At 40.6% G+C, this 12,619-nt stretch overlaps 1 protein-coding gene across 4 annotated transcripts; it reads right to left on the bottom strand.

Moving 5' to 3' along the window:
* Positions 1–672: 672 nt before the first annotated feature.
* On the bottom strand, positions 673–12,359 carry LOC143007674 (MORC family CW-type zinc finger protein 3-like). 4 transcript variants are annotated; one of them, XM_076159103.1, is made up of 17 exons: positions 12,306–12,359; positions 10,143–10,215; positions 9,502–9,634; positions 9,072–9,295; positions 8,661–8,817; positions 8,398–8,512; positions 7,857–7,988; positions 7,623–7,742; positions 7,437–7,534; positions 7,181–7,288; positions 6,777–6,902; positions 6,512–6,583; positions 6,283–6,325; positions 4,881–5,810; positions 4,380–4,589; positions 1,189–1,316; positions 673–1,022 (listed from the first exon to the last, which is right to left on the bottom strand). In XM_076159103.1, exons 1-17 carry the CDS (start codon positions 12,342–12,344, stop codon positions 851–853), a joined length of 2,880 nt encoding a protein of 959 aa, XP_076015218.1. In that variant the 5' UTR covers positions 12,345–12,359; the 3' UTR covers positions 673–850. The 4 variants fall into 4 exon arrangements, with proteins under 4 accessions (XP_076015218.1, XP_076015219.1, XP_076015216.1 ...); XM_076159104.1 differs by lacking the exon at positions 12,306–12,359 and adding an exon at positions 10,308–12,199; XM_076159101.1 differs by lacking the exon at positions 12,306–12,359 and having other exon boundaries at positions 10,143–12,200.
* Positions 12,360–12,619: the final 260 nt, after the last annotated feature.

Here is a 12,619-nt window from a genome sequence, read left to right as displayed (position 1 = left end):
TCGTTGCGTCACGTCCAGAAATAACAGAATCAAAACAAGGCTTCTAAAATAACAATTCTAACGCAAACTGCACGCTTTATGATGTTACACAGCACGTGGGCGTCTTATATTTCTTCTTATATATAATCAAGCCCAAATGCTGCATGACAAGTCACTTCCGTAGAGGTTTCTCTATTTGGATCGATTGCAAAACCGATAAAGGTTCCTGTACCTGTAACACCGAATGGGAGAATACACAGGCTCTTTTCGTTGCTTTTGCTACTATGTTAATATAATGAAAATAGGTTCTTCTGAGGAAATAATATCCTCATAAATTCAATGTAAAACAGATAACAGGTGTCTCTAGTAAAGCAAACAAAACGTGTTTTTTCTCAGTTTTGCTTGATATGCCTTAGAAATTCACCTTCCTGGCATATATTTTACCAACAACCAAATCTCTTTAAAGAAGTACCTTGTATTCAATCCAAAGCATTTTTAACCTTTAACCTTTTGTCTCACCTCCTTTGGTAACTTGGCAATGAATACGAGCTGGAAGAAGCTTCACTTCACATCAGGATGCATTTGTTTTTTGAAGATTACTTTGGCAGACCAACTGAAACATAGTATGTCTATACTGTGACATTTAAAACAGTAAGTGATTGACACAGCGATTAAAGTGTTAAGACTTTATTGAGAACTTTAAGAGAAAACCAAGACATGCAATTTTGCTTTGAGTACACTGTATCATTTATGCTTTGTCTGAATGCTCATTAAGCAGATTTCCTTTCAATATGAACTCAAAGGTCATAGCTGAAGAGGAGGACATCCTCAAAGGAATGAGTCAATCAAATATTTACATCTGACCATTCCTTCATTGTTTCTTTGCTTCGCTCCTCAGTCCTGACACAATGGACTCCTCATCAGAAAGAACCTGTACAAGGATCTCATCAATGACGTCACACTCATAATTCACTTGGTCCAGGTCCAGAGCAGGCACAAAATAAGAAAGAAGATGTCCCACATTCTGTCTCAGCTGCACCAGACTGAGCCAGACAAGGAGAGGGAGAGAGAGAGAGAGAGAGAGAGAGAGAGAGAGAGAGAGAGAGAGAGAAAACAAACCTGTATTACTCTGCTGGGGTGTTGAGTTGATCAATGACCTTATCACACATGATAAATCAAACAGTGTGATTGATCTTCCATCAGACCTACCTTCTGGATGCACCAGGGATTGAAGCTGTGCCAAAGGCTCCTGTCCCTCTTGCCTCTTGTGGAACTGCTTGCGTTGGAGAATTACGTGCAGTGCGTGAAGTTGAGCGGCTCAACTTGAGCTCTTCACACTTGGTTATGCAAAGAATGGAGAGAAAAGGGTCAATAGCAAAGATACAACCAGTGCACCTATTTCAAATGCACTTTTTCAACAGTGAAGCATGTCTTAACGTGTCTCACCCGTAAGTGTAACTCATCCCGCTCCCGGTTGCTTTGATTCAGTTGTCGGGTCAGACAGTCAACGTGCAATGCAATCTCATTATCTTCCTGTTTAATTTCCCTTTTCTCATTAGCAGTAGCGCTGGGATTGGCCTCAGCAGCATACAGTAAAGCCTCTTTCTCCTTAATCAGTTCATCAATCTTCTGTTTGGCCTTCTCAAACAGGCTTTTGTAGTGTTGGGTTTCTTCTGCTTTTTCTGTCTGGCTGGCTTGATGCATGCACACCTTTACACTGGTCTGAGACATTTCCTGAAGTCTGGTCTGCATGTTGTGTAGCTGCTTAGTAAGATGAACCACTTGATCTTTCAACAAATCTCTCTACTGGGCTGTTGCCTGCATGAGCATGACGTCTCTCTGTTCAAGACTGAAGACTTGGGTGGCCACCTTCAAACTCTGTGCATGTCCATCTCCATTTGGCACGTTTCTCGCTGTTCTCTTCTCCTTCTCAGTTTGATGTTTAACCTCTATTTGTTTCCTTTTCCCTTTACCCTCTCGTTCATCCTTTACTTTGGATACTTCTGTCTGGGTTGCAGAAGTGGATGGCCCAGATGGGAGTGCTGCAGAGGCAACACCCACAGCATCATCACCCAAACTCTCCATCAGTGGTTCAGAGCCGCTCTCTCTCTCGATCGTTCTTCACCTTGGTCGGGTCAAAGTCTGGTTTCTTTGGTGTAGTGGCTCGTCATGCTTCCTCTTCAGCATATAAATGTGTCACTTCTTCAGTTGTCAAGCGCAAGATGAGACAAATATGCGCTCATATGTACAATCAAATGTACGGTCAAGGAACTACTACTTCCAACAGTAAAACTACTTAAATAAACAACAGTGATGCCATCACTCTAACAAAGTAATGTAATTTAATTACTACAGTGATGTCATACAAACTTAAATACTTGTAACAATAATGCAATATCATATATCACTCTATGGAAATGTAAAGTTTTGAAGATGAGTAAATAGTAAAAAAAAGATTTCTCTGTTGCTTTTGCTCAACCTGATGGTGACATCTTGTGCATGTGTCTGTATATGTTTTAACTTTATGTAATTTCAGTGAGCCACAAAGTGAATAAGTGGAGGGAAAGACCAAGAGAAACGTTCAATCAACACAGGTTCACGTGTACTCACACAGGTTAATGGGTTACAATAGATAATGTGTAGTAAATAGTTAGTGTGTAGAAGAGTTTATTGTTTGTAATGTATTTTTTTTGGTACATTCATATTACAGAACTAAAAAAACAACAATCTTTTTCTTCTGTCATTTCAAAACCCTGCATAAGGCCATGAGTAGGGAGCTCCTCACATGGCAGCCAGCACCCACGGAGCCATCTTACAGTAACTCCACTTTGATACTTGACTCCGCCCCCTTATAAATGATGAGCAAATGGATGACTCCGACCCCTGAGGTATCTACTCACAGCTATTCAAATAAATGGATATTAAAGTAAGAAAAGTGACAAGATTGATAGAACATAGAGCAAATAAAAATAATGAGTAAAAAAAACCATCTCTCGCCGGTAACTAGGCTGGACCAGCAGCTAGAGACAATAAGACTCAGTATCTAAGCACAAGGGAATTCAAAGGCAAGCTTGAATACTTTACCTAAAGCATTCCTTGCCAACTAATATCACAACATATTTAAAGTACATTCCTGCTGTTACACTTAGTAATATACACACTCGTGCTCCAACAAACCGTTAAATAAAAGCGATCCTCTCACTCTGATCCTATGTTGCTCACTACCACGTGTATCTCTCCCCTGCAACCTGGCTGACAAACCAAAAAAAACATTTCATTGTACCATTCCAGTTCCAAAGTTATTGCTACAAATGTTACTGATGTCCACATAATTATACAAGCACATGTTAACCAACCAAGTTTGGTTACAATACAATCATTCATTTGTGAAACGGAGTCATTTTAAGCCATTCCCTCTTAGCTTTGGCAGTTGTAGCAAAAAGGTAAAGAATAAGAGAAAACGGAGTAAACTTTCACCTGGCTTGAGACGTTGTACATGTTAACATTTGTACGGTATAAAAACATTGTAAAAAATGTAATATGGCAAAAAAAAAGATAGATAGATATATAATATTAGATTTTACATTTTGTTACTTAGTTACTGGCAAAAATATCAGGAAGTGGTTATTACAGCGCCATCGTCAGGCCAACCAGTGTGTCAATGCCGTGAGTTTATTGGGAAACATGATTTGGCCTTGTTTGCATGTTTTATCTCTTTATAAAGCATGCAAACAGTATGAACTCCAAAGTCATAACTGAAAAAAGATTAAATTAAACTTCATGATTGAGCCGATCAAATATTTACAAAAAAACTTTGCCTATCTTTGCCAGAGTCTCCTCATCAGAAAGAACCTGTACAAGGATCTCATCAATGACGTCACACTCATAATTCGCTTGGTCCAGGTCCAGAGCAGGCACAAAATAAGAAAGAAGATGTCCCACATTCTGTCTCAGCTGCACCAGACTGAGCCAGACAAGGAGAGAGAGAGAGAGAGAGAGAGAGAGAGAGAGAGAGAGAGAGAGAGAGAGAGAGAGAGAGAGAGAGAGAGAGAGAGAGAGAGAGAAAAACAAACCTGTATTATTCTGCTGGGGTGTTGAGTTGATAAATGACCTTATCATACATGATAAATCAAACATTGTGATTGATCTTCCATCAGACCTACCTTCTGGATGCACCAGGGATTGACGGTGTGCGAGAGCCTCCTGTCCCTCTTGCGTCTTGTGGAACTGCTTGTGTTTGAGGATAACGTGCGGTGTGTGAAGTTGAGCGGCTCAACTTGAGCTCTTCACACTTGGTTGCAAACAATGGAGAGAAAAGGATCAATAGCAAAGATACAACCAGTGCACCTATTTCACCTATGCACTTTTTTAACAGTGAAGCATGTCTTCACGTGTCTCACCTGTAAGTGTCTGGATGCACCAGAGCTTGAAGCTGAGCCAGCTGCTTCTGACCCTCTTGAGTCTTGTGGAACTGCTTGTGTTGTGGAATTATGTTCAGTATGTGGAGTTGAGCAATCTCCCTCAGTGTGTGAGCTCTGCCTCTGCAGGCTCAACTTAAGCTCTTCACACTGGGATATGAGGTTTGCTTTCTCTTCCTCCAGGCGAGCCAACTGGTGGTTATGCAAACAATGGCGCGAAAAGGGGGAAGCAAGGCAAAGAGTCAATAAAAATTGAATAGAAAAAAGTATAAAAAGCAAAGATACAACCAGTAAAGTGTGTGTAATGCAAAACTTTTCAACAAAGTAAAAACTCTAGTTGAGCATTTCTTAAAGTAAATTATTTTGTGAGTCATATTCTGTGGTCAGGCTGCTGCTTTTCAGACTTGCAGTCATTGTGGGATTGAGCAGCGCTGTCCAGCAATTACGTGTCATGACTGATAAATGAGGATAGACGTGTCTCACCTGTGAGCGTAACTCATCCCTCTCCCTGTTGCTTTGATCCAGTTGTCTGTACAAATGGTCAACTTGCAACGCAATCTCATCATTTTCCTGTTTCCTTTCCTCTTCATAGGCCTTAGGAGCATTCATGGAAGCCTCTTTCTCCTTAACCAGTTCATCAATCTTCTGATTGGCCTCCTCAAGCAGGCTTCTGTAGTGTCGGGCTTCTTCTGCTTCTTCTGGCTGGTGTGTGGACCCCGTGGCCTGAGACACTTGAAGTCTGGTCTCCATGCTCTGTAGCTGGTCAGTAAGCTGAGCCACTTGTTCTTTCAACAAATCTCTCTCCTGAGCTGTCGTCTGCATGAGCTTGTGCAGTTTCTGTACCTCACTTGTATGTCCATGTGCATTTCCACTAGGTACTTCTGTCTGGGTTGCAGCGGTGAACAGCGCGGATGGGAGTCCTGCAGAGCCCGATCCTGGACCATTCTCCTCTGAGGCAGCAAAGTTCTCCATCAGCGGGTCAGCGTCGTTTTCCTTTTGCTCCGTCTTGATCAAATCATTGTCTGGTTTCTCTGATGAAGGGGTATAAACCCCCAAAATGATAACATCCTCATCATCATCCTTATCACCACCATCAGTATTATCTTTGTCACTAAATGTAATGGTTAAGGGATTAGAGTGGGGCCGAGCTCTTTGGAGCGCATTCACTCGAGGTCTTTTGGGTGTGCTCTCTGAAGTATCAGCCTCTGTTCCCTCCCTCCTGGATTTTCCCCTGGTGGTCCCAGTGGCCCAGTATGTACTGGGTATAGCCCCCTCCACAGAGGCTTTGTTTTGTGTTTTTCGGGTTCCGCGTAACTGGCGCTTCAGGTCTGCACTCCAACGCATCAGATCCAAATTTTGCTTTTTAAGAGCAGCCAACCGCTCCTTCTCCTGACGCTTCTGCTCGTCTTCAAGCTAGAAGGAAGTTGACAGAAATAATATCAGACACACTGTCACATCAATAGAATCATTGTTGTAAATTCTCATTACGGTTAAAGAAAAGAGGTAATTTGTATTAGAATTAATTGTTTCAGTTCATAGCAAATGGGTTACAATTAGCTCTGTACAATATTGATTCAATCTATAGCAGGTCAGTAAAAAATGCTCATTTTGAGCGATCAAAACAACTTTTCTCCAGTATATATTCCCACCTTATCACCGTAATATTTAAATTGTTTCTCTCAAAACGAACAACTTTTGCCTTGTTGCTTGAATAATTCTAAATTCTATTTATTTTATTTTCAACATAGCCCCTAATGAAATATTAATCATCAATTTCGTGGATATGACTTTCAGTTTTGGACAGACAGTCCCTGACAATTCAGAATATATGAAACCCGGTATGTAAACACATTCAACAGTTTACAGCAGCCGATGTGTTTCTTACCCTTTTTCTCTCCCCCTCCTGATTCATTTTCTCTGTGCGTTCACTGTAACAAATAAATGACAGATGAGAGGACAATAAGCCAGAGAGTCGATAACAATAAACTTGATCAGATAATTCAACAGCGAACATTCCACTTATTGACTGACAGTATAACATTCTTATTGAGTCCAACTATTCAATCAGAGTTACATTCAGGGGCAGACGTTGTGCAAAAATCAATGGAACCCACTGTTGTTTGTAGGTCTTGCTGTATGGCTGTTCATCCTCAGAATCCTCACTTTCCTCCTCTGCCTCGCAGCTCCTAAACATGAAAGTTAGCATAACATTCCTTAATAACATAATCCACTGAGTGTGCATGAATGAAGAGATATACTTCTGTTGTTTATGTGTTGAATGAAAATCGGTTATAGGCTGACTGATTTTTTTCCATAAATCATTAGTTTCTGTCACAAAAGGAACGACTGCAAGAGAGATGTAGGTAATCTTTGATTAACCTGAACTCAGGGTCAGGATTTAAATAGCAGAACCACTTTTCTGGGCCCTTGCTGCTGATCCCATCAGGTTGTTTGCGCCACTTCAAACAATCGTCACACTGCATCCAGCTTATTTCTGCTCGCTTCCTATAGACACAGAAGGAGAAAAAAAATAACAGCACGCAGAAACTGAAAATGTTTTGACAAGGAAATGTTTGTGCATCTTCATATTAGGTCCCATCTTCATCCAGGTCTAAATAATTTACCAACATTCCCTCTGAAAGAACAAACTCACAAACAATGATTTTGTGTGAGTTTGTTTGAGAGTAATTCATTCAAACAATCATAGAAATATGATTTCTTGTCACATTATGATACACTGTCTGTGCATGTGGGAATATGTGCATGATCAGTCATGTACTAACGTAGCATCTTCTACAGGTATGGTGTTGTTTGGGTTCTCCTGCATTCTCCTGTGGGCGATTTCCTTCCAGTATTCATCCAACTTAATGGCCAAACTGTTGATTGTTTTCCTGTACAAAGAAATCAGGCAAAACAGAAAGCTGCTTTTCAGTTTCATGGTCATATTGGTGGATGCTAAAGCCACCGGTTTGAATATCAAGAAGGGACCTTGACTCATTGAGTTTCTGATTAAACCGAGTTCAATACAGATGCAACTACCTGTACTTATCATTGTCACTAAAGCTCTGTTTGTTTTGGGTCAGTTCCAGGAAGTTACAGTCTATGACCCCAATGACTCCAAGACCTTTAACAAGGGCCTGTAAGGGACAAAAACACAATCAATACAAGTGATAAGACATGGAACAATTGTAAATAACACACCCTCAAAACAACATACACTCTCACCCTTAGCTGGCCGCCCACGCGTTTATAAGCTTTGATGAGTCGGTTCTTGTGGTACATCATAATGCCGCAGTGGTCTCTGCTTTTGGTGCTATACCCAAAAGTGATAGGAATGCGTTTGTTCTGACATTAAACTTTAAGGGAAATTCAAAGCTGAAAGATACACTCACTAGACCAGAATATTGTAAACATACATTATCAGGCATTTATTTGATCTTGCATATGATCAAAGGATACGCCCAGGAAACAGGGTTTGTAGCTGTCCTTTTTGATGAAGGCTAGACTATTGGTGATCAGCTGAGTATTGACTTTTCGGCCACGTACGTTGATCTGCGTTCGAGGCTTCAGGTACAGTATACTGCAATATGCCTAAAACGTTAAAAGACGCAACTTTTAATAGTAATAGTCTTGCCTACCAGGCACAAATTAAGACAACAAATATTTTGTTGTAAACACTGTAGTCGGGTCGATAGCCTAAATCATGTGTGTACTCTGTACTCTGTATCAGATTTGTTCTACAGCATATTACGCAAACATTGCCTCACTTGGTTTACTAACCCTCATTGGCTGAATCAGCAATGAGTCACATACAAAGGCAAAGGCAGGCAAAGGTAAGTCAAGTGTTGATTTCTCATAAAAGGGATCTGAAAAACACTTAAGATCTAAACTGATGAAACTCCTCAGTAGTTTGTAGTAAAAATATAAATTCTGCCAGACATTGACACAATACAGTCAAACGCATTTTCATATTCAGACATGAATCATTCATATTCCTTACACGCAGTGAGAGTTCACTCTCAGGGACATATGATTTGACCTCAGTTGTATGTAATCGAAGTCGAATATCATAACGATCCGTCTCAAAATCAAACTCTGTAGTTCCAGTTGATGTACTGTTGAAGACAAAACATAGGGGCAGATAGTCAGTTCTGTGTTATCAACGCTACAAAGCTGGCAAACTATTAGCACAGAGCATTTAAGGTCCATTTTGAGACAATTGTGCTAAAAATGCAAGTGTGTGTGTACTTGTGTCAGACAGACCTGGGAAGATTCCAAATGAGGATCCGTGTGCCTGTGCTATTCTGGGAAAAGGGGGGTCTGATGGCATTGACCTCAGTGAGGAGTTCTGCCACTGTCTGGAATGGTGAGTAGCGCAGTATGTCATCCAGACTGGCCTGTTGCTCCTCTGCCACACTGAGTTCAGCTGAAGTCAAGGACAACACCCAACTGGACTATGACACAGAGCTGCTGCACTAAGCATGACAAAGAGCGGGGTCTACTGAAAACCCCAAACGAGGTCTCCTTCAAATTCTTAAATAATGCAAACTATTCGGGAAGCTGCCCATGAAGGTTCATGTCAGTCACACACATTCCATTTACAATTCATATACACAGCATATAATCTTAAGAAAGAAAGAAACACACTTTTATGCAGCAGCAGATAAAGGATATAGTTTGTTTCTGTGTTCTTAAAGCTCACAATTGGTACCATAATTTGCTCGGCGGAAATTCCTTCCAGGTAACTCTGGGAGAGCATCCCGATGCACGAGGTGGCCTTTGACTTGGAGAAGACAATTGCATCTCGTCCAAGACGCATGGCGCCGGACTTGAAACCGTTTCCATAGATACCAATTGGAACAACACCCTTTACAGCAACCTTGTCACTGAACCCAAAGCTTGAGGGGGAAGTTAGATGTTCATGGTGAGTATAAATGATCATGGGTCATAGACATTGATTATTTGAGCGTTTAGTTTATATCAGTGGTCATTATGAGGTCAATCGTAGCTGTGTGGTATGGATATCAAATCAGTCACATGGTTATATATAAAGAAATGTTATTTTTCACATTCATATCCAGAGTAGAGGAAGCAGCATCCGCACCTGAGCATCTTGCGCATCTTTTCCAGATCCATTCCATTTCCATTATCCATAAAGGTGAGGCATACCTGTTCATGCAGCATAGTCTTGTCAATCCAGAACTGCTTAGCGTTGACATCAGGATCGTAGGCATTGTCTGGGGACATAGAGACACAGGCTTCACACACACACACACACACATCAGCTTATTGGTCATGGAGAGCAAAGAAACTAAAGCCCCTCCTATAACGTTTTGACAGAATGGAAGTTGAACCGCATTGAACCAAGCTCTTGAGTCAAACCCCAAACGACTTCTATAATTGGAGCATGTATGTGTGTGTTTATACTATGACTACCATAGCACACTGCAGGCACCCAAACGCAACCATAAGATGAAGCCTTCCTCAAACTATTGTATAGTTAAATAAACTACTTACAATTTGGTAATCGCCGGCTTATTTCCAATATAATTGAATTTCCTTAATTGTGCAGCCCCGCAATGAACGCATCATGATCGGAAAAGCTTCAATGCAGATCAAACACAATAGACACAATAGACTCGTCATCATCATCATCATTAGACCTGGCCAAACAGGTTTGAGATGACTGACAGAATGGATAAAAGACTCGTTTAAGAATACATATTTGCATGTAATGAGACTCACCTATTAGCTCGGCTATGGCACCGAACAGCCGTTTGTGGCTGGTGGAATTGCTGTGAAGAAACTTGGGGCATAGCTGAAAGTGGAACAAATCAAAAGGCACTACAGATGGTGAACAAGGAAGAACAAGAGAAATAAAAGTGAAATTTAACTTGAATTGTGTTGCACCTGTATTGGTGCAGTTACAGTAGAGGCAGGCTCTCAGGCTCTCCATGAGGAATGCTTTATTACAGAAGTTAACTGTAACATTAACTAACATTCTACACAAGAAAATAGTAATAGTTATCATTGTTCATCAAAACCTGACAAGATGAGAGTGACGTTGGCTTACAGACATTCTTCAAATAAAAACAATGTGCCATTTGTTAGTGCTGCTTTTGTGACGCCTATGTTTTCAAAATATTAACAATTATAATTAAGGTCATCTAAGGTCACAGCTCAGCCACTTTGTCTGATTCTAACCCATCTGCTAGTGTTAACAAAAAGTTCGGAAAATTGTGTTTGGTAGATTATTGTTGTTGATTACTGTTGTAACAATGCTTCTTGGCAATACATTTTATACCGTTGGAAAGCCTGTTTAGTTCCCTTTTAAATGGTTCCCCAAGGAAGAAACAAGAGGTATTGGCAATTTTACAATTTATTCATTTAACAAACGGTCAGGAGCCTCAGTAGCGTGTGGAAGGACCACACACAGCCACAACAGTCTGGCACCTCCTCCTCATGCTGGTCACCAGCCTGGTCTTGGTTTTAAAAGGTTGGTGTTTTGAAGGTTTAAAAGGTTGGTGGTTTAAAAGGTTAAAAGGTTTTAAGGTCTAAAAGGTTTAGAAGGTTTTGAAGGTTTAAAGGGTTTTAAAGGTTTAAAAGGTGTTAAGGTTTAAAAGGTTTTAAGGTTTAGAAGGTTTTAAGACCCACAGAACTGTGACCCACCCTCCCTCTATCCAGGCTCTCAGAGGGACCAGCTGGACGCCAGGTAAGGTTCATGGGTTCAGGTTTTAACGTTGGTGGTGAATGAATAAATTGTAAAATTGCCAATATGTCTTGTTTCTTCCTTGTTACTGATAGACTTCAATCATCCAATCCACCAAACAAGAGTCAATAGCAACAGCAGAATAACCTGTTTGGCATTGGCAGAGAATCTTTGGCAAATTTTTCATGAGAGCAACCCACATACTCAGCTGTGCTGCTCATCCTACAAATGCATGTTCCTTACATATGGGGAACCATTTAAAAGGGAACTATACAGGCTTTCCTAAGGTATAAAATGTATTGACAAGAAGCATTGTTACAACAGAGAAATAATCTATCAAACACAAATTTCCGAACTTTTTGTGCGATGTGTATAAGACAATAATAGTTTAACAGAACAGTACAGTAATGGTTTGATCTCTTTTGTAATAAAAGTGTCATCATGTGTGGCGTGTTTCATGTAGGAACTCGGGTGCAGCAAGGTAGGAATAATCAACCAATATGTTTTTGTAATGAATTCCCTCTTTAAAACCAATGACTGCCCTAAACAACAACAAACCAATGTATATTCATTCTCCACTGTACTGTAACTGTTGCACAATAATTTCCCATCGGGATGATAAACTTTTATTGTATCTTATCTTATAAACCAACACCATTTATAGAATATTGAATAATTTGTCTATAATCATTCCCCTAAGTATATTTAGACAGACAACATGTGTGTGTATAAACAAGACGATGGAAACACTGATTACACATAGTGGTTGTATGTTCTTTAGACTGTTGTGTTCTATGAAGAGTGGCGCTTTTACCGTAAGTGCAGCAACTTGCGCAACACAAAACGTCAAACTTGGCCAGGAAAACACAACAGACTGACACCGCAGTGATTTTGATCCCATGTCCTCCCAAAGAGCAGTTTAACAAGCCTGTGTGTCGATTTGGCAGCTATTTTTGTAAATATTATATGTTTTCCCCGATATAAATAAATGACCAAACACTGACAACAAACTCGCATGATATCGCTAAAAACATCCGTTGACTTGTTTTGCTAGCCCAGTCAAACTACACACGCCTCCTTAACCATGCACACACGCACAGGCTATTATGAGGGAAACAAACACAACATTACACAATTACCACACAGTGACACTACGGCGTTTAACGCCACCGAGACATACGCACACACAGCGCTCTTACCGTACTGAGTGGGACACCGCGGTCGGCTTGCTCCGCCATCTCTACACAGCTACAACTAAGTGCGACTGTATATGCTGTCAGAACTGCTGCGCCCTGCTGCGAGTTACCGCCCTGCCGCACAGTTTACACACGCTAAAGCAAACGAAGTGCTACAACGCAACTAAGGGGAGGCAAAACAAGAGGGAGAGGGATATTGGTTTTATATCTGTTTCAATACTTTATATTTATAATAATATTTTAGCGTTTAGTAACTCTTTACCACCATTTCGGACCAGTTAAGGGTGTGTTTCTTTCTATTTCCCTAAAACGAAACC

Source organism: Genypterus blacodes, unplaced genomic scaffold, assembly GCF_046128005.1.
Source record: "Genypterus blacodes isolate CSIRO-AG114 ecotype Tasmania unplaced genomic scaffold, CSIRO-AGI_Gbla_v1 ptg000093l_1, whole genome shotgun sequence".
Taxonomy (NCBI): domain Eukaryota; kingdom Metazoa; phylum Chordata; class Actinopteri; order Ophidiiformes; family Ophidiidae; genus Genypterus; species Genypterus blacodes.
The sequence above is the reverse complement of the archived record's forward strand: the minus strand, read 5'-3'. Positions and strand labels throughout refer to the sequence as shown.

Bases quoted from the DNA above. Each gene is read 5' to 3' on its own strand.
- LOC143007674 (XM_076159101.1), bottom strand. From the start codon at position 10,428: ATGATAACTATTACTATTTTCTTGTGTAGAATGTTAGTTAATGTTACA. The intron at 6,903-7,180 runs GTTAGTACATGA...CTGTGTCTATAG, and splicing joins ATACCTGTAGAAGATGCTAC to GAAGCGAGCAGAAATAAGCT. The intron at 1,317-4,379 runs GTGAGACACGTG...TGCATAACCAAG, and splicing joins GTGCATCCAGACACTTACAG to TGTGAAGAGCTCAAGTTGAG.